Below are 24,523 nucleotides of genomic sequence, written 5' to 3'. Positions count from 1 at the left end.
AGGAAAGGCTTCAGCTAAGACTTGACGGACACCAAGGACTGCCAAAAATGGAAATGAGGAGGGAGTACATTTCAGTCATAGAAATTTGCCAGCCAAAGTAAACAGAGTGTCATGTATAAGAAAGAAGCTGCCCAGTTGTGGCAAGAGGAGGAATATAAAATGAGGCTGGAAAGGGAGGCTGGGGCCAGGCTGTTAAATGACAGACAGAGGAGTTCTTATTCAACCCTAGATCACCAGAAGCTTTTAGATCACCCATAAGAATTGCAGCCTTATGAAATAAGGGCTTATTAGGTATGTGAGTGGAAAAACTGCTTTATTTACTCTGGAACCTAGTGCTTCACATACATCAGGTACATAATAAATGTTTGTAGAATGAGTGAAATCCCAGTTCCTCCTATGAAACATTCTTTTAAAGTAACATAGAGGCACCTTCTTCTGCAAGAAGTTCCTAATAGCACAACTTGGTAAAGGACAAAAAAAATAAAATCCCATTTTAAAATGGAAAGTGAGTAAAAGCTTACCATAGATAATGTCTTATATCCATCCTCTTTAAGTTTAGTGTTCATAAGAACAGCTTTCTGAGATTTCTCTTTATCACTGAAAGGCTTCACGAAGTTTCCCAGCAACAATTTCATTTCCTCTTCATCACTATCCAGAGAACCCATCTTTCCAACAGGCTCTTTCTGTTTTGGTGGTTGAGAACTCCTGACATTTCCAAACTGTGTTGTACTGGCTATATTTTCAACGGTTGGACCTTTCTTCTTCAGAAATCGACTCACTCTTTCATTGCTACCAGCAATGGGAACTTTATCCCTGCATTGCCAGGGAATGTCACTTATATTCTTCAGAGAAAGGGCATCAACTCTTTGATTCAAAGAAATGTCATCGCACTTTTCCCATCTGTATCGATGTCAGACAAATCAACCTGCAGCTTTCGGCTCATAATTTTAGTTTCTATTTGTGCTAGTTTCATTAAAGCTGCATTAGCCCTGATCTTGGAGGCAGTAATCAGTGGTCTACTTAAAGAGGTCCTGCTCCCCACCTCCCTTACAGTACTACCCTTGAAGAAAAACTGGTTTTCATCAACATTTTGCTTCCTCTTTAGGAATCTGCTCTGGCTAAATGGTGTCTTAGCAAGGCCTTCACTTTTGAGGACCCTCTGAGTTTCTTTCATCCTCATATCTCCTATGGAAATATCACTGGAATCATAAAACAAATCACTAGCTAAGTGGCTGGTGTTTAACAAGCTGGCTTTCCTTGCTGCTGACATCCTAGAAAGAGAGGGAATGGAGAGAAAGAGGCCTTTACTCATTCATTCTCAGTGCAGTTAAAGTTCAGAAATTTGAATTCAAATTCTAAACTCTAATACCTACCTGTAAGGACAAAGTCTGATAATTTCACCAAGTGTCTGTTTCTTATTTGGCAAAATCAATCTCTTAACTTGTGGAGGCAGGCTACCATAGTGGTCTTGGAGTATAAAGACCTGAGTTCAAGTTCTGGTTCTGCCACTTACTAGTTTACAGGACTTTGTGCAAGTCACTAAATCTGGACCTCAGTTTCCCTACTTATAAAAGGAGGATAATCATATTTGTGCCACTCCACTCCAACACTGTTATAAGTAAAGCTTAGAGTGACACAGAAACGTCAGCCACTATTATCCAACAAATGCTTCCTGAGAGACTACAGAGAGTAGCCCAGATGATTTTTTGGTAAAGGTCCCTAGATTTGAAGTCTTAGTTTTTTAGTTTTTTATTTTGGGGGGTTTTGAGTACATGAAGTACGGCCTGTGTTTATTTAAGAAATCTTTGAAAAAGCCACTGAAAAGGTTCACAAAAGAATCACACTCCAATTTATGAATTGGAGTCTCAATTGTGCATCCTACTGTACTGCCATCAATAATTTCATCCCTACATTGGGTCTCTGTTTCTTCCCTTTAAAATAATGTTGGATTGGAGATCTCTAAAATCCCTTCCAACTCTAAGATCCTAGTATGGGGCCCTGTACCCAGCAGGGAATACCGCACTGAGTGGTACACAAAGAGAAAGAAAATGCACAGCTTGCACTCCACATATTTAAAGCCAATGGGGGAGATGACCACAGTGAAAGAAAATAATTCAAAGCGTAGGGAGTGAATGAGGAGTACAAACAGCAATTCAGAAATTCCTCTCCTCAGATTTCTTAAGGTCTGTGAGTATACCATAGTAGACACAGAATCACAAATCTGAGAGCTGGAAGTAATTTTAAGGTTACTGACTTATTATGTTTAGCCAGGAGAAGAAAAGACTATGGAATTCTAGCCTCAGGAAATCAGTGCTTGGCCTTGTGCCATTTAAAATTTTTGTCAATGACTTGGCTGCACTCACCAGGTTTGCAGATGACACAAAATTAAGGAAGACAGCTAACTACACTGGAGGGCAAAGTCAGAATCCAAAAAGATCTTGACGGGCAAGACAATTGGGTTGAATCTAATAAGAAGAAATTCAATAGGGATAAATATAGTGTCTTACGTTAGGAGTAAAAAATCAACTTCACAAGTACAAGAAGAGAGCTGTGGCTACTGAGATTCTGAAAAAGATCTGGGAGTATCAGTGAAACACAAAGAAGCATAATATGATTCAGAACAATGATGTGGTGGCCAAAAAAGCTAACTTATCTGGGGCTACATTAAAACAGGCAGATTTCAAGAATGAGGAGATACTGCTCCTTCTGCTTTCTGTCAGTCAGGAAACATTTATTAAGCACCTACTAAGCACCAGACACAGTGCTGTGTTGGGGATACAAAGAAGGCACAAAACCATCTCTGCCCTCAAGGAGCTTCCTGCCTAAAGGGGGAGAAAACATGCAAACGACTATGTACAAACAAGCTACAGCCAGGATAAACTGGAGATAATCAACAGGGGAAGGCATTAGAATCGAGGGAGACTGAGAAAGTCTTCTCGCGGAAGGTAGAATTCCAGCTGGGATCTGAAGGAAGCTGAAGGACTCCTAAGATGGGAAAAGAAATTCCAGGTGGGGGGGATAGCCAATGAAAATGCCGAGAGCTGGGAGATGGGGAGTCTTCTGTGAGGAACAGCAAGGAGGCTATTCCAGAGCCTCGGATCACAGTGGGGATTGGAGGCGGGGGGGGGTAAGATCTTAAGGTGTATCTGCCCTCAGACCTCATCTGGAATATGTTTAATTCTGGGGGGCAACAAGGATGGGGAAGGGCCTTTAGTCTATGTCGTACATGAGGAAAGGTTTGACCTGGAGGAGACCAGGGGTCAGGGGAAGAGAGACGGGACATTACAGCTGTCTTCAAGTAGCTGAAGGACAACTGTCATGCGGAAAAGGGAATAGACTTGTTGGTTCCATCAAAGAAATTAGGAAAAACAGCAAAGGATCAAAGTTTCACAGAAGTCAGTTTAGGGATTGCTATCAATAAAAACTTCTTTAGCAATGAGAGTTGTCCTTCCTCCATATGGAAGATCTTCAAGAAAAGGCTGGATGACCATTTGTTGGCTGGCATCATGGGGGGAGGACTGTTCTTAGGTATTGGTTAGACTAGATGGCTTCTGAGGCCCTTCCAACTCTGAATTTCTTCGATTCATACCAGCATAGAAATGCCCCTTAAAACAGCCCCAACAAACATTTCAACGCAGCCTTAGACCTACACTGAAAAAACAAAGTACTTTTCTAATAAAATTCCTTTAAAATGGATAATGCAAATATCTCTATCCTTATTTTACATATGGAAATAGTGAGATTCAGAGAGATGAAAGCAGCCTCCATCCCAGGTCAACCAGCCCTAAATTTTGTGGGGCAGGATACAAACAAAGGTCTCTTGACTCAGAATCCCAACACTTTTGACTAGGTTACATCTCTCTTCCACTACCTCCTAAGAATTGTATTTCACTATATTTATTGTTAAGAAGTTCCATCTTACATTAAGCCTAAACCTGTGTCTCTCAAACTTCCATCCATTTCTTCCTAATTCTGTCCTTTAAGGCCAAGGCTTCAAATTTCTCTTACACATGACAACCCTTCAAATACTCAAAAAGAGCCCTCAATCATGTTCCCACTAAGTCTCCTCTTCTCGGTCTAAACACAATATGTCAATCAATTAATATTTATTAAACATGTAGTACGTGCTACGCACTGTGCTAAGAGCTGGGGATGCAAAGGAAAACAAAAGATAATTCAATACTTTAAGATTTGCAAAGCCCTTTATTATCTCACCTTTATTGGGTGAGATAATTCTCACCTGATGCTCATAACCACCCTAAGAAATAGGTGCCATCATTATCCCCATTTTACAGATAAGGAAACTAATGCCAAAAGATATTAAATGACTTGCCCAAGATCACACAAGCTAAGTGTCTGAGGTCAAATTCGAATTCAGGTCTTCCTAATTCCAAGTCCTGTGCTCTACCCACCCTGACTCCAGTTCCTTCTACCAAGCATCCCATGGCACCTTCAGAGAGCCTTTCACCACCCTGGCTTCCCGGCTCTGAGTGTTCTTCAGCTTATATACGGCCTTCTTAGACCCTGGTACCCAGAAATTTACTATGACACAACCAGAGCAGAGGACAGCGGTCACTATCGGCCCCTGGTCATTCATTCCTTCATTCATTCAACAAGCATTCTTCCCAGACGCTCCTCCTCTTCTTAACAAGGCCTCAGACACTAGCGCTCTGGGCTGCCACGTCATGCGATAGATGCATCTCGAGCTTGCAGTCCACTAAGACCCCCAGATCTCGTCTGGCCAACCCTCGCTTCTTCTCTCATCCCACTTCCCACCCTGAGAGCCTAAGGGAGGCTGGGTCAGATGTCAGCCTAGAACCGAGCACGAGACCTCCTCCTCCTCCTCCTCCTTCTGCCCCTCCCTTCCCCGAGCGAACGACCCCGCTTCTCCCTCCCCACCCATAGGCCCCGGGGCTTCTGGCGCTCCTCAACCTCCCTACGTCCGAACGTCCAACCTTCCCCCGCGGCCTCCCCCATTCTAGGCCCCTCCCATCCCTTCCTCCTCGTGCTATACACCGACCTGACCTTTTCCTTGGGTTCTCCCAGTCCAATCTGAAACCTCCGTACACCAATCCGCCGGCCCAGGGCCGGAGGGCCCAGTACTCGCTAACGGTCTCTCTTGGCAACAGAATTGGACTTCCGGCCTCGCGCCGCGGGGTGGGAGGTGGGGAGGTAGAGGGGGAGGTCGAGGGCGAGAAACTACATTTCCCGGCATACACCACCCCGTGGGCGGCCGGAGCGCCAGGGCTCAGACACTTAGCAAAGCACGAAGGGAATTGAAGTTCTTTTTCTTTCCTGTGCCAGGACGCAGGGGGTAGCGTCCGCGGAGTTCCCGACAGAGCCAATCAGTGGGCGCCGCCGGACGGAGGGCGGGAAAAGAAGGACTACCTTCGAGCGGCCATGGGCCGGGTCGTGGCTCCTGGGTCTTTGTGGGCTCTGTGGCTGGTGCCGGTAGCGCTCGCCACCGTATACTTCCAGGAAGAGTTCCTCGATGGAGGTGAAAGGGGACGGAGGCCTGGGCTCGGCGGGAGAGAAGCCTCCCCTGGGTCTTCGGGGCCCCTGCCAACGGACGCGCCGAGGCCATGCCCCGGCCTGCCCCCGATGTATACCGGCCGAATGACCCGGCCAAGCCGCCGCGCTCGCGTCTTTGAGCCTCGGAGGCCTCTGGTCTCTCTATTTCCAGCACATAGGATCAGGCAGTCGTCAATAAACGTTTAATAAGCACCTACTATGTGCCAGGCACTGTGCTAAGCGCTGGGGATACAAAAAGGGTCAAAAGAGCCCCTTCCCTCGAGGAGCTTACAATCTAATGGGACATAGGAGGTGCTTAATAAATGTTAGGAGACTTGGGTTCAAGTCCCTCCCCGGAGACTCAGAAGAAGTGTGACCCTGGGCTAGACTCCTCACCCAGCTGAGCCTCAGTTTCATCATCTGTAAAATGAAGATAATACCCCTAAAAATGTTTTTATGCCCCCGCCTGTGATTTCATGCCTCTAGGGGCCTCCTGGTGTAGAACAGCCCTCCACTAGTACACATCTGTAACTTCTAGAGGGTTCCTCAGGGAGCTGAGACATTTCCTGTCTTGATGGCCAGTCAGCCATCTAAGGTGTGGAAGACAAGAATTGAACTGGGGAGTTTCCTGACTCCAAAACTGGCAATCTGCCAGCTTCTTGCCTCTCAAATGTTTCTGAAGCTGGTGGGGAAAAGGTGGGGAAATGGGCCAGGAGAGTAGAAGACACTTGGCCAGGATTACATAGGTAAGGTAGGACTATAGGTTGTTAGAACTGGAAAGAAACTTTAGAAAGCATCTGGTCCAATCTAGTTTTACATGAGAGTGGGATAGTTAATAGAATGTATACTTGACAATAGGGATTATTTCTCTCTCTCTTTTTTTTTTTTGTATTCACAGTTCCTGGCACATATGCTAAACACTTATACTTGTCAGTTGATTGGGTCTCAAATAATATCTTGACAGGCTAGCACAATAATCTCTTATAAAATGGAATTTAACAGGGATAAATATAAAAATTCTGCCCTTAGATTTTAAAAGAATCAACTAGTACAAAAAGAATCACACTGGTAAATTTTGGCTAGATATCAGTTGCAGGACGGGGGGGGCAGAATGTGGGTATTTTAGTGGTGTCAGACCACCTCTGGAAAACTGGGTTCAATTCCAAAAGTCACATTTTAGGATGGACATTGACTAGTTGGTACATGGTCAAAGGTCAGGGTGCTGCAAAAAGATGTGGCCAAGTTTTGCTTAAACACGTCTTAGAAGGGTTGTGGTATTTGTCTTTCAAGTATTTGAAGGGCTATTATGTGAAAGGATTATAGGATCATAGATTTAAAGCTGTATGGAACCTTAGAAGTCATCTAGTTCAACTCCCTCATTTTTTTCATAGGCAAGGAAACAGACCCAGAGATTTAAGATTTACACAGGTACTAAGTGTCAGAGCCAGTACTCAAACCTAGGTCCTCAACTCCTAATTTAACGTTACTTCCATTGTACCAGTCAGCCTTGTATCTGTAGAGAAATGGTGGAAGTCGCAGAAAGAGGGATTTCAGCTAGATATAAGGAAAAACTATGTCAGAACTAGAATGGGATGCCTTAGGAGATAATGGGCTCCGCCTCTAAAGAGATGTTTAAGCTGAGACTAGGTCACCACTTCTTGTAGTTGTGAAGAGTTGTAAAGAGCTTCCTGTTCAGGAACAATTTAAATAAGATAACTTTTAAAAACTATTCTCTGATCTCAGAAGTGGAGTGGGACCCTAGAGTTATGTCATCAAAGTTTGCCCTCCTGAAAGTGAATCACTCGGTTTCCCCCTGAAAATGTGTCGAATGAATCACCTATGTTTTACCCTTAAAAGGTAGATTGAGTCATAAATGTTACATCCTAAGAATTCTTGACCCTTTCACCTTTGAAAAGATTAGTGTCTTCTCAGCTGTAACCTTAATGTCTAACTTGTGATGTTTATTCCTGACTTGCCTTACTCTTTCTTTCTTTCTTTTTTTTTAAACAGAAAGTTGGAGGAATAGATGGATACCTTCCACTAATGACTCCAACTTTGGGCACTTTAGGCTATCATCAGGAAAATTTTATGGTGATATACAGAAAGATAAAGGTTAGTAGTAAGCCTTTGATTTAAAATTCCAGCTCTTATTCTGGCTATTTGGTGATTGGGTCCTGTCAACAATGAGCTGACAGGGGTGAGGTAAGAGGTCACAAGATAAGGGGAGCCCCTGCCTTGTCCACAGTCTTTATATAAGCACTTCCTACATAAGAAGAAATTGTGCTGGAGATACAAAGACATAAACAAAATATCTTCTGAGCCCAAGAAGTTTACATTTACTCTTTCCTTTTCTTCATCTGTTGGTGGACCAGAGCAACTCTACATTATCCTCTACAATTGAGCCCCTTGCTCCCTTTTCCTGTTGCCAGCTATGACTTGCCCAGCTCCAACCATGCATTACCCTCACAATCTGGTGAACAGAGCTGGAGAAAACCACAAAACTATATTGCCTGGACTTGCTACAAATTTATCTTATGTAATTTCGACTGGACTCTCACTGTAGCAAGGCAGTCTTCTTCGCCTCTCTAATCCATTTACCAGGTAGCTAGGTGATGAAGTGGATAGAATGCCGGACCTGGAATCAGGAAGACTCCTCTTCCTGAGTTTAGATCTGGCCTCAGATACTTATTAACTGTGTGACCCTGGACAAGTGATTTAGCCCTGTTTGCCTCAGTTTATTCATTTGTAAAATGAGCTAGAGAAGGAAATGGCAAACCACTCCAGTATCTTTACCAAAAAACTCCAGATGGGGTCGCAAATAATAGGACACAGCTGAAAGGACTGAGTTACAACAATACATATGAAAATTTGTCATATGACAAATCTACTGAGGATTAATTGAATTGTAGTCTCACACCTATGAGATAGCTATTGATCTTGTTACAGAATGTATCACTTTGTATTTATTTTATATAGATCTTGTATTTACTATCCATAAATATGTTGCAGCCTTTCCATAGATGTTGAGTGTAAGATGTTTATGAAGCATGTAGTTTAAGTGTCAGTTGTTGATGTATGAATCTGGAGGTCAGGAGAGCGGTTTGGCCTAGATAAAGTAGATCTAAGAATCATCAACATTAGAGGTGATAATTGAAACCATGGGAGCTGATGAGATCACCAGGTGAAATGGTATAGAGGGAGAAGAGAAAAAAGCCCATAGCAGAGCCTTGAGGGATCCCTATTTTTAACAGGCTTGACATAGATAAAGTGCCAGCAAAGGAGAGAGAGGAAAAAAAGCTCAGTCATGTAGGAAAAGAATCAGGAGAGAGTAAAAACCTAGAGAGAAGAAAATGTTAAGAAGAATAAAATAATAATCAACAGTGTCAAAGGCTGCAGAGAGGTCAAGAAGAATAAGAACTAAGAAAAGACAATTAGATTTGACAATTAGGATCATTAGTGGGCAGCTAGATGGTGCAGTGGATAGAGTACCAGCCCTGGAGTCAGAAGGACCTGAGTTCAAATCCAGTCTCAGACACTAGCTGTAGTCTAGGCAAGTCACTAGATCCCAGTTGCCTCCAAAAAAAACCAAAACCAAAAACAAAAAAGATCATTAGTAACTTAGTTGAGTTGCTTCAGTTGAATGATGAGATTAGAAGCCAAACTGCAAAGAGTTAATAAGAGAGTGGAAAGAAAGGAAGTGGAGGCATCTATTGTAAACAGCTTTCTCAAGGAGGTTAGCCACAAAAGGGAGGAGAGATATAGGATGAAAATTAACAGGGATGGATGAATCAAGTGAGGAATTTTTTGAAGATGGAAGAAACTTGGGCATATTTGTAGGCAGTAGGGAAACAGCCAGTAGACAGGGAACAAATGAAGATGAATGAGAGAGCAGAGATGATATAGGAAGCACTCTGCTGGAGAATATAGGATGGAATTGAATTACATGTCATGTAGAAGGTTTTCAAGGAGAAGAGCCATCTCTCCATGTGAAATGAATGAAGGAGGAAACAGTGGCAGAAGGCATCTGAGTGCCCTGCAGTCTCATATCACCAACTATTTATTGAATATCTCAGACTGTACATGCCATAGTTACTTCAAACTTAGTACTTCCAAAATTGAATTCATCTTTCCCCCAAGACTCTTCTCTCTTCCTAACCTCACTATTACTAACAAGGTTTTCTCGCACTGGTGAGCTGTGTCCCCAAGGAAGGCTACATCTCACAGCTCGGGTTTTAGGGCTAATCCAAGAATTCTTTTTTGTTGTTTAGTATTTTATTTTACCGCAATCACATGTAAAAACAATTTTTAACATTCATCTTTAAAACTTTGAATTCCAAATTCTCTCCTTTCCTTCCTCCCCACCTAGCAATTTGATATAGGTTATGTACATGTAGTCATGCAAAACATTTTCATGTTAGTCATGTTGTGAAAGAAAATATAGGCAAAAAGTCAAGAAAAATAAAGAAAGTTTAAAAAATATGCTTCAATCTGTATTCAGACACCATCAATTCTTTCTCTGGGGATGGATAACATTTTTCATCATAAGTCCTTCAGAGTTGTCTTGGATTATTGTATTGCTAAGAATAGCTAAATCATTCACAGCTGATCATCTTATAATTTTGCCATTACTTTGTACACAGTATGTGTCATTTTGTATCAGCTTCTGTAAATCTTTCCAGGTTTTTCTGATACTCCAAGAATTCTTGACCCTCTCCACCTTTGTGGTAGTAAGGAGTGATTCTCTAATGCCATAGACTTGAGTTTCATTTTTGATGCCTTGTCTCCATTGTTAATTACAAGTGGTTAGGAGCCCAGTTTCATTGAGCAAATTGACGTTACTGAACTTTAATAAAGGGATATTTACTGCAAAGATGTAGCAAGGTCAAGAATAGAAGTTACAAAGCATTTCCTCCCACCCCAAACACCTGAAGACACCACCTCAGTCTGTGATGAGAATGGGCTCAAACCTAAAAGCAATTTCTATAAAGCATTTATCCCTCCAAGTTCACTTCCAAATTTAGCACAGCCAGTGGATTAAATGAGTTCATCTTTGCTACTTCTGGATGGGATCAAGCTGGTCATTTCTCTGACTTGTCAGGACCTCAGCTAGCGTCTCACTTGTGCTTGGAATCTTGGAATGGACGTCAGGTCCTGGATTTCTGGCTCTCTCTATTTTAACCTTTCTCAGCTTATAGGGTCATTGCCATCTCCAATATTTCATTTAAAAGCAGGAAAGAATGGACAAAAGGGAGAGAGACAACAGAAGAGCCATATGCTCTCAACTTTATGTAGTTGAGAGAGGGCCCAAGAATTCTTTTCCATCCAGAGACCTGTAGGAGCTTGTCCTCCTCATTCAAATGCCAGGGAGGCATGAAAGAGAAAAAATGAAGAATTCCATCTTGGGCCTGTTGAGTTTATGAAGAAGGAGTGCTCAACAGCATTAAAAGCTGCCAAGAGATCAAAAGGGATGAGGATTAAGAAAAGGCTTTGGCAACTAAGGCAGCTGTACTCTTGGCTTCTGTCACATTCTTCTTTCCTAGCTCTTGTCCTATCACTCTGATTGTTCCTTCTCTATCTTCTTCACTGGTTGGTTCATTGTCTACCTACGACACCCTAAGTCTGGATGTTTTCTAAGGCTCTCTTAGACCTCTTTTTCTTCTCTCTACTCTCATCCTTAGTGAGCTTATCAGCTTCCATAGATTCAATGATACACTTGTATACAAATTACTCCCAAAGATATAGATATATATAATATCTATATAAAATACCTTAATCTCTCACCAAAACACTGATCTTGTAGCTCCAACTACCTGCCTGCTTTATATCCCTATCTCACTAGCACCTCAAATTCAAAATATAAAAAAAGAACTCAATCAGTAAATGAGTTCAAAATCAGTAAAACCCCAATAAATTTGCACCTCTGGCTATGGGAAAACAAGTACATTAATGCACCTTTGGTGGAAATGTGAAGTGGTCCACCATTCTGGGAAGCAGTTTGGAACTATGTCCCAAAAGTTATTAAATGGTGCATACCATTTGACTCGATATCACTACTAGGTCCATGTTTCAAAGAGATCAAAGAAAGAGGAAAAGGACCTAAATGTACAAAAATATTTGTAGCAGCTCTTTTGGTGGTGGCAAAGAATTAGAAACCAAGGGGATTCCCATCCATTGGGGAATGGCTGAACATGTCATGATAGAAGAGTGTGATGGAATACTGTGCTTTGAGAAATGAAGGGGACGGTTTTGGAGAAACCTGGAAAGACTTTTGTGAACTGATCAAGCGAGCGGAAGTAAGAGAACAATTCATACAATAACAACAGTTATAAAAAATTTTAAAGACTTAGGAATTCTTGTAACACAATCACCAATCATGCAACATCTGTGGAGAAGGGAACAATCATCCCCAGCTGCCAATCCACTGCCACTCAGGATGAGAGTGTCAGCCTATTGCCTTCTCAATGAGGGAGGTGGGAAGGGAGGAAAGGAGAGAATTTGGAACTCAAAATTTTAAAAACCAATGTTAATTGTTTTTACATGTACCTGGGGATAAATTAAATACTAATTAAAAGAAAAAAAAGTGTCAGTCTAGCTTAACCCTAACCCCGAGGGAGAGACAGGAGAGAGCATGTGCTAGGCAAGTCAAATCACTGCCATCTTGACCACCATATGCCCATCTCCCAGGGACAACCCCAGACCATAAACCTAGGAGCATGTAGAGCAGCAAGGCTTCTAGTCCAGTGCCCTCAGCCGTCCTCCAGGAAAGCAGTCCCTGTGGATCTGCTGCCTGGAGCTGATCCTGCAAATGCTACAGCCACAACTACTGAAGACCCAGAAAAGAAAGGGCTTATCACCAAAAGTTCTTGGCACTATCAGATGGTTCAGCATCAGAAACTGTGAGGATATTATTAGTGGGAATGACACTAACGAAGAGGTATCACCATGTGCTTTGTGGCTGCACCTTAAGGACCACGGGACCTTTCTTTCTGACTTGCAGGTGAAACTTCCCACATGTCTCTCCAATTAAAATTTGGAGAACAAGGAATGTCTTACTTTTTCATTTGTGTCTTTAGCACTTAGCGCAGCACTTTTTACATAGTAAGCATGTAATAAAGTCTTCATTCATGATTCAGAGTACTCGCGACAAAACATGCTACACACCTCCTGACAGGCGACAGACTCAGAGTGCAGAATGAGACAGTTTGGGGGTTTTTGTGGGCTTTTTTGGACCTTGCTAAAGTAGGAATTTGTTTTGCTTCCTTACACATGTTTATAACAAGGGTTTTGTTTTCTTTCTTTTCTCAATGAGGTGAGGCTCCTCGTCCAAGCCTGTATTTCTGTTGATATCACTACCCAGTTACTCAGAACAAAAGTTCTGTTTATTTAAATGCTTCTTATAGCATTAACAGACATTAGATAACATTTACTGTATAAACATCTGTGACTATAAAATCCATTCTTTGTGGGAAGTGAGCCTGCCTGTTAGTGGTATGTATCGATATAAGGCATCTAATGGATCACAGTCACTTAATATATTTTAAAGATACTTTATTGTAAAATCTGGGGAAGGTAACTTTGTTTTTTATATTTTATTGACATTCCTCACTGATAATATATTGCTGTTGCAGTTGAAATATATAAACTGACACTGATGTTTTTGCTTAAAGGTCTGCAAACCACTGAAAACGCAAAATTTTATGCTATCTCCTCACGCTTTAAACCATTTAGCAATAAAGGAAAGACTCTGGTTATTCAGTATACAGTAAAACATGAACAGAAGATGGATTGTGGTGGGGGTTATGTTAAGATCTTTCCTTCAGATTTGGATCAGAAGAACTTAAACGGGAAGTCGCAGTATTACATTATGTTTGGTGAGTTTAGTGATGCAGTTATTTTAAAAAATATATTGAAATAGTGATAGTGTAAAAGCAACGATATGTAGTCATGAGTTCACCTTTTCAAGAACTATCCTAAAAACAGGGTCTTGGAGTCGTCTTTCAGAAATCTTAGCCACAGTTATTCATAATATCTCCTTCTAGAATAATGATAGTACCCTTCTCTGGATTAAAATCTTTTAAAAATTGGCATATAGTATTATAATGATTATAATATGATTCTTAATTATTAATAACATATTTTTATGGCACTGTTAAAACAAATACGTGAGTAGGTATCTCAAGTGTTGTCATGTCCATTTTACAGATGAAGAAACAGGTTCCGAGAAGCTAAATGACCTGTGCATGGTGGTCAAGCTCAAAATTTGAAGGGTCTAGATTTGAACTCAGGTTTCCTGATTAAAAGCCCAGTACTTTCAACTTAACATTTCCACCCTTATTTTGAAATGTTTATAAATTCAAGATCATGGCAGAGGGAATGGTGTCATGAATCCTTACGTTTACATTAGTTTTCCCTAATGCAGTTCTTGGATGCTGAACTTATTCTTTAAAATAGGGGAGAATTTACAGCATGGTGTAATGGAAAGAACAATAGACTTGAATAAGAAGATGTAAATTCAAATCCCAGCTCCGTCACTTTCTAGCTGTGTAACATTAACCTCTCTGAGACTTCATTTCATCATCCATAAATTGGAAGGAATACTGCTTGTCCTTTCTACCTCACAAGGGTGTCATGTGGACCAAATGAGATAACATATGTAAAAGTGCCTTATAAATTATAAAGAACTATGCGTATATAATCTATTAAGTAGAATTATCTGCAGTGAATGAAAATACGCACTACATGTTATTTCTCAGGACCCATAGATGATGCATTAAGTTCTCCCTAACTATATCATTATAATTTAAAAAATTAAATGCTTTTTATAAATGTGTAGCTGAAACTATTAAACATTTTAGTAGAATTTGTTAGAAATTTAGTATAATCATAGAATCTTTTTGGAATGAATAAAACTTGTTCTTTTAAATGCCAGTTTTTAAACTTTTAACATTCCTTATGGAAATCCTTCTAATGTGTATTATGTAGTTCTCTACCTTCTCAAATAGAATCTACTAAATAGAGCACCTTTTTCTTGATGACTTAGGATCATTATTATGATTATTATTTATTACCCTAGTATAGTAGTTCTCTCACTGAATTATTGAAATATGGAGGGCTATTTATTTGCCCTTATACCAAATGGCCCCAGACTACTATACTTTTTGAGTTCTTGTATCTGATTTTTATAATCTTCTGAGATCCCCTTCATTCTTAGGGTATCAGCTGTCACTTCTAATTGCTAATGATGTGCCTGTCTCTAGCAGCCCATTTCCCCTTACACCTACCCCTTCTAATTTGCTACACATAATCTGCTGTTATCCAGGAGACTAGATCATTCCTTCCCTTTTTTTCCCCCAAGGCAAATATGGACAATAATATGTAATATAATATTTAAATGGATATTGAATGAGTGTTTGAAAAAGTGAAGTTTATGTGGACTTTGGCAGCTTACTTTTTATTCCTTGGTATACACTTATAATTTATAACTTGAATGGTTATTGCTTAATATATAAACTTCCCTTTGTTTCATATATTTTAGGAGAAATATTTGGTGTGTTTAATAATGATAAAATATCTAAGTTGAGAATAGATGATTTTTCTTTGTAGGACCTGATATTTGTGGATTTGATATCAAGAAAGTTCATGTTATTTTATTTTACAAGAGTCAGTATCATTCAAACAAGAAACCAATCAGGTGTAAGGTAAATGCTCTCATGCAAAAGTTAATAATCTTGAAAAATGTGTCTTTGTTAACATTTGGTTTTATATCATTTCTAAAAGATAGTGTAACTTTTAAAACATGGTACTATGCAAGTGATATGTCCCAGCATTAGAACTGGAAAGGACCTTAGAAATCATCTAGCTCATCCCCCTTATTTTATAGATTACAAAACTGAGGCCCAGAAAGGGAAAATTCCTTACCCAGAGCCATACAAGGTGGCAAAACCAACATTAAAACCCAAGCCCCGTGGAGAAAAAGCAGCATCCTGTAATGTAATGTACCTTGGAGTTAGGAGAAACTTGAGTTCAAATCCTGCTTCTGATATTTACCACCTGCGGGAGAAAAAAAAAATCCCTAAAAACCCAAGCCCTCTGATTTATTTTTTTTCACTATACTATGCTTCTTCCTGTGTATGGAAGAAGATAGAAACTTATTCACTGGCATTTCCAGCTTATCATTAGCATTTAGCATAATTATAAGCCTATGTAAAATACTACATCAGTCTTTGAATCAACTGAAGATTAGTATTCTTCCTCTTATTTTTTTTCCTTACTAGACAAGTATCTATTTCTTCCTTAGGTGAAGCTGCAGGACTATAATATGTTTACATAATAAGAAATACATTAGTATAATAATTATACAACATTCTGAGAGAATGACATGTTCCCTGGTAACTGAAGTTTAAGCTTTTTAGTGCCAAATATAAGTGTTATAATAGTATGTTCCCCAATAAGTTTTCTCCAGGCTAAACGTCTTTAATTTCTTCAAGCACTGCCTCATAAGATATAATTTTAGTCTTCTCATCATTCTTGTCACCCTCCTCTGAACATGCTCCAGAACATGCCCCCTCTAAAAATGGTTCCCCAATCTTAATGCTTCAGACTTAGTCTGACTAGCACATAGGTGTACTGTCATTTCCTTTTCCTGTACAGCATACTTCTGTCAATATTACCAAAGATCTAATTAGCCTCCAGGACAAGTTTGGCACGACTCTTTATGCGTATTGAGCTTTCAGTCAAACAAAACCTAGATTTTTTTTCACATGTAGTTGATTTTTCCACAAATAAATTATAGTAGTACTCTGTCTTTATCTCTACTAAATTTCATTTTGTTGCTGCATTTTACCTAGCATTCAAACAGTTGAGATGTTTTTGTTTCCTAATTCTTCAGTAAAAACTTTTATGTACCATCTACATCTTTATCCAAGTAACTGATTAAAAAAAAAGTCAAATAATACAGGGCCTAGGTAAAGCCCTGTGGAAGTCTAATAGAAAGATCTCCTTTCAGACTATCACTGACCTATTAATCAACATTCTTTAATGTGTTTAATTATGAATCAATCTAACTGTCAGTAGCCATAATACTGATCATTTCCTGGGCCAAACTGCTAATCTTAGTGCTGCAAGATCAGCCTCATGGGTCTGTGGGCACTCAGACACAGCAAGAGTGCAGTGTAATGTCATAGCATAGCTGCTGCTGCTGAGAACCATTTAGGTAAAGGAGAAATTTCACTGGTCTTGGACAGTGGAAAAGACAGGTACCTGCCTGGAACCACCAGAAAAAAAAAGTATAATGAAAATAACTGCTTTCTAACTAATATTTCCTTGGCACGTTGGGGTGCGTTTTTAAAAAATACACCTGAAATTGTGGACTGAGAATATTTTACAAGATCTGGTGCACTGAGGAACCCGACTTTATAGTATCTGGTGATTTGTCCCCAGTTATGAATATATTAGTCCTGACTCTCTCCTAGTTCAGGGTCCTCTTGTAGAGGATTCTGATGGTCTAAATGTGCTATTGGCGTTTGGTTTTAGGTTAATTTTCAGGATAAGGAGTTCGTAATTTTTCTGATTTTGCTTTTGTTTTTTTAATTTATTTTTTAATGTTGTTTTTAGCAGGACAGTGACATGATCATACCTATGTTTTAGGAAGACTTTTGACAGATTGTGAAGGCTGGATTGGAAAGAAGAGAAACTAAAGACAGAGAAGCCAAAAAGAAAGTTATTACAATAGTCTAATATAGTGATGATGAGGATAAATTAGGCTGGTACCAGTGTGAGTCTAGAGATGGCAGCCAATGTGAGAGACATTCTAGGTAGAATAGATATAGCCTGGAAACTGACTTGAATCTGCCTTGAGGGAGATCTAAGTTAGACAGTCAGTCAACAAACTTATTAATTAGGTGCTTATTATATATCAGGCATTGTGCTAAGATCTAGGGATACAAAGAAAGACAAAAACACAGCCTTATCCTGAGGGAACTAGCATTCTAATGGGGGAGGCAACACGCAAACAATTCTGTACAGACAAGTTAGAAATATTGTAAAAGGGAGGTAATCTCAAAAGGTAGGCACTAGTAGTGGAAGGGACCAGGAAGGATCTCTTGAAGAAGGTATATTTGAGCTGAGTTTAAAAGAAACCAGAAAGTGGAGAGGAGGACAGAGAGTTCCAGGCATGGGGGATAGCCCATCAAAACGCCCAGAGTTGTGAGATGGAGTATCTTATGCAGAGGACACCAAGACCAGTGTGACTGGATTGTAGAGTATATGGAGGATAAAAGATATTAGAAGATTGGAAAGGTAGAAAAGCTCTAGTTTTAAAAGACTTTTAAAGTGAAACAGAAGATTTTACATTTGTTCTTAAGGGTATTAGGAAGCTGCTGAAATTTATTGAGTAAGGGAGTAACATGGTCAGACCTGTACTTCAGGAAGATCACTTTAATTTTTTATATTAATTTATTTTGATTTATCAACAATCACTTCCTTAAGCTTTTGAGTTTTACATTTTTCTCTCCCTTTCTCCCCTCCCCCCAAGACAGCATGCAATCTGATATGAGCTATACATATACATTCCTATTAAACATATTTTCACATTAGTCATGTTGTAAAGAAGAATTAGAATCAGTGGGAGAAACCATGAAAAAGAAGAAACAAACAAAAAAAAAGAGCAAATGATATACTTTGATCTGCATTCAGACTCTATAGTTCCTTTTTTGGATGTGGATAGCATTTTCCATCATGAGTCCTTTGGAATTGTCTTGGATCCTTGCATTGCTAAGAAGAGATGAGTCTGTCAAAGTTAGTCATCACACAACATGGCTGTTACAGTGTACAACGTTCTGGTTCTGCTCACTTCACTCAGCATCAGTCCATACAAGTTTTTCCAGGTTTTTCTGAAGTCTGCCTGTTCATTTCTTATAACACAATAGTACTCCATTACGTTCATATACCACAATTTGTTCAGCCATTCCCCAATTGATGGGCATCCCCTCAATTTCCAGTTTTTTGCCACCATAAAAAGAGCTGCTACAAATATTTATGTACACGTGGGTCTTTTTCCCATTTGTATGATCTCTTTGGGATACAGCTCTAAAAGTGCTATTCTGGGTCAAAGGGTATGCACATTTTTATAGCCCTTTGGGCATAGTTCCAAATTGCTCTCCAAAATGGTTGGATTATTTCACAACTCCACTAACAATGCATCAGTGTTCCAATTCTCCCACATCTCCAACATTTATCATTTACCTGTTTTCTCATGTTGGCCAAGAGGAAGATCACTTTAGCAACTGAGTGGAGCATGGACTGGAGTACAATTTGACTCTGCAAGAGGACCAACTGGAAGGCTGTTGCAGTAGTCCAGGCATGTGGCGATGATGGTTTGCACCAGGATGGCAACTTTATTGGGTAGAAAGAAGGGGAGGTGAGCGTGAAAGACAACTCTGAAGTTGTGAACCTGGCCTAACAAGAAGAATGACTGTACATTCCATAGGAAATCTGAAGGAGGGGCAAGTTATAGAAGGTATAGTTGATAAAGTGCAGGACTTGGAGTCAGAAAGACCTGGATTTTCCAATACACCTACTGCTTCCCTGGACAAGTCGTCTAACCTCTCTGGGGCTGTTTCCTTAACTGTAAAATGAGAATAAGAATAGTATCTACCTCACAGGGTGGTTGTAAGCATCAAATGAGATTATAAAATGCTTTGCAAACTTTAAGGTGATATGTGAGAAATGTGGGCTGTTAGAATGAATTCTATTTTAGACATGGTGAGTTTGAGGTACCATTGGTACTGACAGGTGATACTCAATGTGCAGTGGGCAGTTAGAGATCCAGGACTGGAGAGATTAAGGTTGTGTGTGTTTGGTGTGTATCTATGTTTCAATGTAGTCATTTGCATACATACACACATATGGTAGCCATTGGCATAGACATAATATTTGAACCATTAAAGTCAGATAAGATCACCCAGGAGTATGAGAGGGAAAAGAAGAGAGCCTAGAACTGAGGCTTATGGGATACCCAAAGTTGGGTAGGAGGAGGCAAACTGAAAAGTAGCAGCCAGATGGCCAGGAGAACCACAATAAAGCAATGTCCCATATGTAGAGAGAGGAACGAGCAAATAAATGTTCATTGAACACCCCAGTTGTCAGTACTTCCCTCCTTTCACACTGAATCCGTTCTTTCCTTATTCTTGTTTTTGTCCCAAATATAGCTTTGTTTTCTGCCCTTACCATTGTTGACAAGACAACTTTGGCCTTTTTGACACTGTTCTTTGAGGTATGTGCCACTGCTTTGTATTCTTTCTGGGGACATATGTCCCTACATCTATCTTTGCTATACAAAGAGTTCCAAAAGTTTGAGTGCAATTTTAAGCTCTTCAGGCTTAAAACGTGTGTGACCCCACTAAGTTCTCTTTAAAAATCTGAGCTCAGGGCAGCTAGGTGGCGCAGTGTATACAGCAACGGACCTGAAGTCAGGAGGACCTGAGTTCAAATCCTGCCTCAGACCAAACACTTGACACTTACTAGCTGTGTGACCCTGGGCAACTCACTTAACCCCAATTGCCTCACCCCCCCCCAAAAAAAAATCTGAGCTCATCAGAAAGAAATCCCTGGAGAGGCAGTGAAGTGATGTGGAAAGAATGATCAGCTCATCTGGGCTCAGCGGTCAAGGGTAAGTAAGTTACTTAAATCTTCGAGCTTCATTTTTCTCGTTTATCAAAAGAAGACAGTACTTGTACCTCACTCACAGAGTTGTTATGAAGATCAAATGAGATAGACGTTTCAAATGCTTTGCAAACCCTAGAGAGCTCTATACATATTAGCTATTATTATAGTTGTTGTCATATGCTCAAATGTATCTGTGGTCTTATTGATGTGGAAATTCCTTCAGTGGTCCAGATCACAGCACTACCCCTCATAGGCAGCTCTTGTCTATATCCCACCACAGACTCACCACAGGGGGCCGCCCAACATTTTGGTGGGCCTTCCTCACCTCCTGTCACAGAAAGCATACCGGTGGAGCACAGGGTTGTTCACTGGTGAGCCTAAGCTCTTAACCAGCCGTCTTCCTTTTGAATCATACAGTCCTTCTATGACATACATCCTTTTGATTTTGCTGCTTAGTTCCATATTTATTTTGTGGTACACCCTGCTCACACGCACCCTTGTACCCTTCCATCATCCTCTGAGTGAGAAGAATTGTTGACTCTTGGAAACTTGTAGTGTTCCACTTAGAACCATATAACAACACCATCGCTGAGCTGCTGATATTTTTTTAACTAGGACTTTATTTCAAGTAGCAGTATGGCAGCTTTAAAGGAGTTTTAACTTTTTCTTTCACCTTTTCCTTTACTTTCTGGAGTCAGAAAAACCTGAATTCAATTCTGCCTTTAGACACTTAATAGCTATATGATCCTGGGCAAGCAACAGAGCAACATTTCTTATTTGAGCTTGATTAGCATATCATATTGGTATTGTTATTCTCATTTTACAGTTGAGAAAACTGAAAATCAATAAAACTATGATTTGCCCAAGACCACACAGCTAATAAGTGTCAAAAGTTGGATTTGAGCCATATCCCTCCTGGCTTCCAAGTCAGGCTCCTTACACTAAACCATATTGCCTCTTTGTTGTACTGAAGGTTAAAAAAGATGTTTTTAACCAATTTTTAAAAGTATTATTCATCCAAGCTTATATTCTACAAATATCTGATAAATATAGCAAATATTTATATATTACTTTAAGGTCGGCAAAGCACTTTGCAAATATTCTCTCATTTGATCTCATAACAACCTTGGGAGGTAGGTGTTATTATAATCCCTATTTCACAGATGAGGAGATTGAGGCAGATGGAGGTTGTTATATAATGATATTTTCCAATTGCTGACATTTTATAGGCATCTGTACTATTTATATACATGAGAATGGCCCACTTGTCTTCATTCTCCTTAAAACCTATACTAGTTGATTTTCAAGACCCTAGTAGAGTAAAATTTAGCAAAATTCTTCAAAAGAGTCAAGTCTTATCGATATTGTAAATCTGTTGAGAAGGTATCACTCAGAGATGAATATGCTAATTCAAAAGCCCACAAAATTCTATAGTTTCACGGTGTGGTGTATATGCACCATAATTTTCAAGTGCTGTTTCTCACTTTGAAACACCAAAACCATTCATTAAGAAATACGCATAGCATTTGCTCATAAAAACCTTTTGCCTTTTAAATTTTCATTAGGCCAGTGGTGATAATCTGGGTTTGATTTTGTTTTTTCTCACTAGAGAAAATATTGAATCTGTATTATAGGATGACTTATAGTACTCTTCTGCTATTTACAGACAACTTGTACACTTTACCATACGGTTCCACTAAGCTTCTGAATTATGCCATCAGTGTGCCTTCATCATGGCACTACTTGAGTCTAACCACATATCCTTTAAAGATGTTGGAGTAAATAGGACTTGGCTTACCATTCTCTAAACATCACCTCCCTCCTCCCTTACATACATATGTCCTGTGCCTAGTGTTTTGTTTGTGTAAAATTGTGATCTCTAGAGATTAGTGAGAGGTAAACAACTCTGCCATCCAGAGTCATAACGACATTCCAAATTCTGAGTCTCTCTTCTGCTCTGGCTTTTGCTTGTTACCCCTGGTGCCACTTCTGACTGCTGGTTATTGGGCTTCCTAGTTTCTTTGCTCTTACTTGTTTTCTTGTCTCTTCTTATCTGTTTTCCTCGTCATTTTTCCTGTGCCTCTTGCTTTTCTAGAGAAGAGCTTGGCTTTTATAACACACACACACACACACACACACACACACACACACACACACACACACACACACACACACACACCCCACCACACCACACCACCACCACCACCACCACCACCACACCACCCAGCCCCTATAAGACTCCTTTATTCTAGCCAGCACATTGGCCAATTACAATTGGTTGCTTTGAGATCCTTGCTTCTCAGTTGTTTGAAGTTACTGAAATCTGAAGTCATGATAATTGAAGCATTACTGTATGAACTTTGAACTTGTTATGAAGTAGTGAGAACTTCTCTAGTCTTTTTCAACAATGACCTGAACTAAAGGAAAAAAAAGCCATTAATTTTGATCTACGTGGTGCAGTGTGGTGAAAAAAAAAAACAACACAGATTTTTGAGCCATAAGGCTTAGGCTTCTGTTCTGGCTCTGCCATTAATTAGATCTATGACCTTGCATAAGTTATATCACCCTTCTGAGCCTCAGATTGCTTATTTATAAAAAGAGAGGGTTGGTCTAAATGATATACTGTCTCTTCCAATTCTTACATTCCAGAGCTATATAATTTAGAAGTTTTGCTATTTTTTAGACTTATGACATGTTATTTTAATTGCATACTGTGTTAATTCTTTGAGAATCAGTTCAATTCAATGAACCTGTATAATGTTTTGTGCCCCGAGTGATTTTTCCAACAGTAAGATGATCTCACGAGCTGTAACTATGTGATTTTTAACAAAGAGAAAGATCATATTTAAAAGTAGATTTCTTTAAGTATATACAATATGGCAAAGTATGCTTAGTTGCTTTCTAAATATAACAATAACTTAAGAAGGATAGGTATCCTTCAGTTTACATAGCATTACAGAAAACATCTGTGTTCATTTTGTAAATGGGAATCATTATAAATGTATTGAATGGGAATTTACTATTTAAAGGAAACCTATCTACATAATTAAAGACCCTGCTATAAAGTAAATAATTACTTATTATATTTTATGTAAATTTGGATGTCCACATTAGGTTCTTACAGTTAAATAAACTTATAGTCCTAAAATTAATCTTAAAATTGTTACCAATGAAGGAATTTTAAGTACATATTTTGGCAGGAAGAGAAGCATGAGTAAGTGTTTCATTGTCTTTTTTTTCTCTCTAAAATTTTCAGGTTGATGGCTTTACACATTTATACACTCTGACATTAAGACCAGATCTAACTTATGAAGTGCAAATTGATACTGACATAATTGAATCAGGCAATATAGAAGAGGATTGGAATTTAGAAGAACTTAGAAAAATGGAGAAATCTGCCTTGAAGATGCCTAAGAATTGGGATAAATTGTCTCAGAACGATAAGCCTAGTGATGTTCCTTCTCAGGTTTTATTTTTCTCTGAACAGCTGTAGAATTTATGAAAATGTAAAATATAGTTTGCAAATAACTGGTTAACACATCAGCACTTAATTGAAAATGCCCAATTCTCTTTTCAAAAATATCCAGCACTTGTATATTGGTCATATATCTTGGAGAATTCATTGTACTGTGGAAAGGATCTATAACATTTAAAGTTTAGGTGCTGAGTTTTTTTCACTACTGTAAATGTGGTATACATTTTTTTTTTGCATCTCTGACATATAAAAATATAATTTATTGGGTTTTTTTTACTTTGTATGTGCAATATTTTTTGAGCTATACTAGTTCTGCTTCTACTAAAGCCTTCCCAGTGCTTTATCATGGAATCAGAGTGATCCCAAGTTTTTAAAGGCTTTGCTGATGGAGTGATGTATTTATCTGTGTATAAGCCCATCTCTGATAGGTTCTACTGAGCTGGAAGGACTTTGAGTACAGGCCTGAACACAGATATGACAACCAATCTAGCCCAAGGTTGGAGAGGCTTGTTACTAGAATGTTAGCTACCACATATTAGAATTTTTTTTTTGTCTATAATAATTTATGAACTACCTACTAACATGTGGAAGCATTGCAATCTACATTGGAGAAGAAGTATCCACACTAGTGGAATTATGGATTTTTCAGAAATTTTGGAATATATTACGTACTAAGCAAGAATCAAGTGAAACAAAAACAGTTTTATAATATAAACCAGTCAGTGATAGCATTTCTGAACAAGAAAGCTGATCTGGACTGCTATAAATAGAGAGACAAAGTTTAGAAGGTTAATGAATTCTTTTTATTATTTTTTTCTTATTGGATACTGACATGAGTTACCAGAGGGGGGAGAAATACGTCACATGGTGGCC

General features: G+C 39.3%; 2 protein-coding genes across 3 annotated transcripts in view; one reads left to right on the top strand and one right to left on the bottom strand.

Moving 5' to 3' along the window:
* CUNH19orf44 (chromosome unknown C19orf44 homolog) overlaps positions 1 to 5,328 on the bottom strand; it is a 30,418-nt gene extending 25,090 nt beyond the window's left edge. Inside the window, 3 exon segments of the mRNA XM_020969434.2 lie at positions 522 to 889; positions 892 to 1,271; positions 5,026 to 5,328. Of these exon segments, the coding sequence (XP_020825093.1) occupies positions 522 to 889; positions 892 to 1,270 (747 nt within the window). The 5' untranslated portion in view covers position 1,271; positions 5,026 to 5,328.
* Positions 5,267 to 24,523, top strand: part of CALR3 (calreticulin 3) — a 30,575-nt gene continuing 11,318 nt past the window's right edge. Inside the window, exons 1-5 of one of the 2 annotated variants that reach the window (XM_020969436.2) lie at positions 5,267 to 5,497; positions 7,522 to 7,623; positions 13,179 to 13,382; positions 15,115 to 15,209; positions 23,432 to 23,641. In XM_020969436.2, the coding sequence (XP_020825095.1) occupies positions 5,401 to 5,497; positions 7,522 to 7,623; positions 13,179 to 13,382; positions 15,115 to 15,209; positions 23,432 to 23,641 (708 nt within the window). In that variant the 5' untranslated portion in view covers positions 5,267 to 5,400. The remainder of the gene's footprint in view (positions 5,498 to 7,521; positions 7,624 to 13,178; positions 13,383 to 15,114; positions 15,210 to 23,431; positions 23,642 to 24,523) is intronic. The other variant, XM_020969435.2, reaches the window with a different exon arrangement.

This window comes from Phascolarctos cinereus, unplaced genomic scaffold (assembly GCF_003287225.1).
Source record: "Phascolarctos cinereus isolate Bilbo 61053 unplaced genomic scaffold, phaCin_HiC Scaffold_4;HRSCAF=312, whole genome shotgun sequence".
NCBI classification, from domain to species: Eukaryota; Metazoa; Chordata; class Mammalia; order Diprotodontia; family Phascolarctidae; genus Phascolarctos; species Phascolarctos cinereus.
This window is presented reverse-complemented; position numbering and strand designations above follow the sequence as displayed.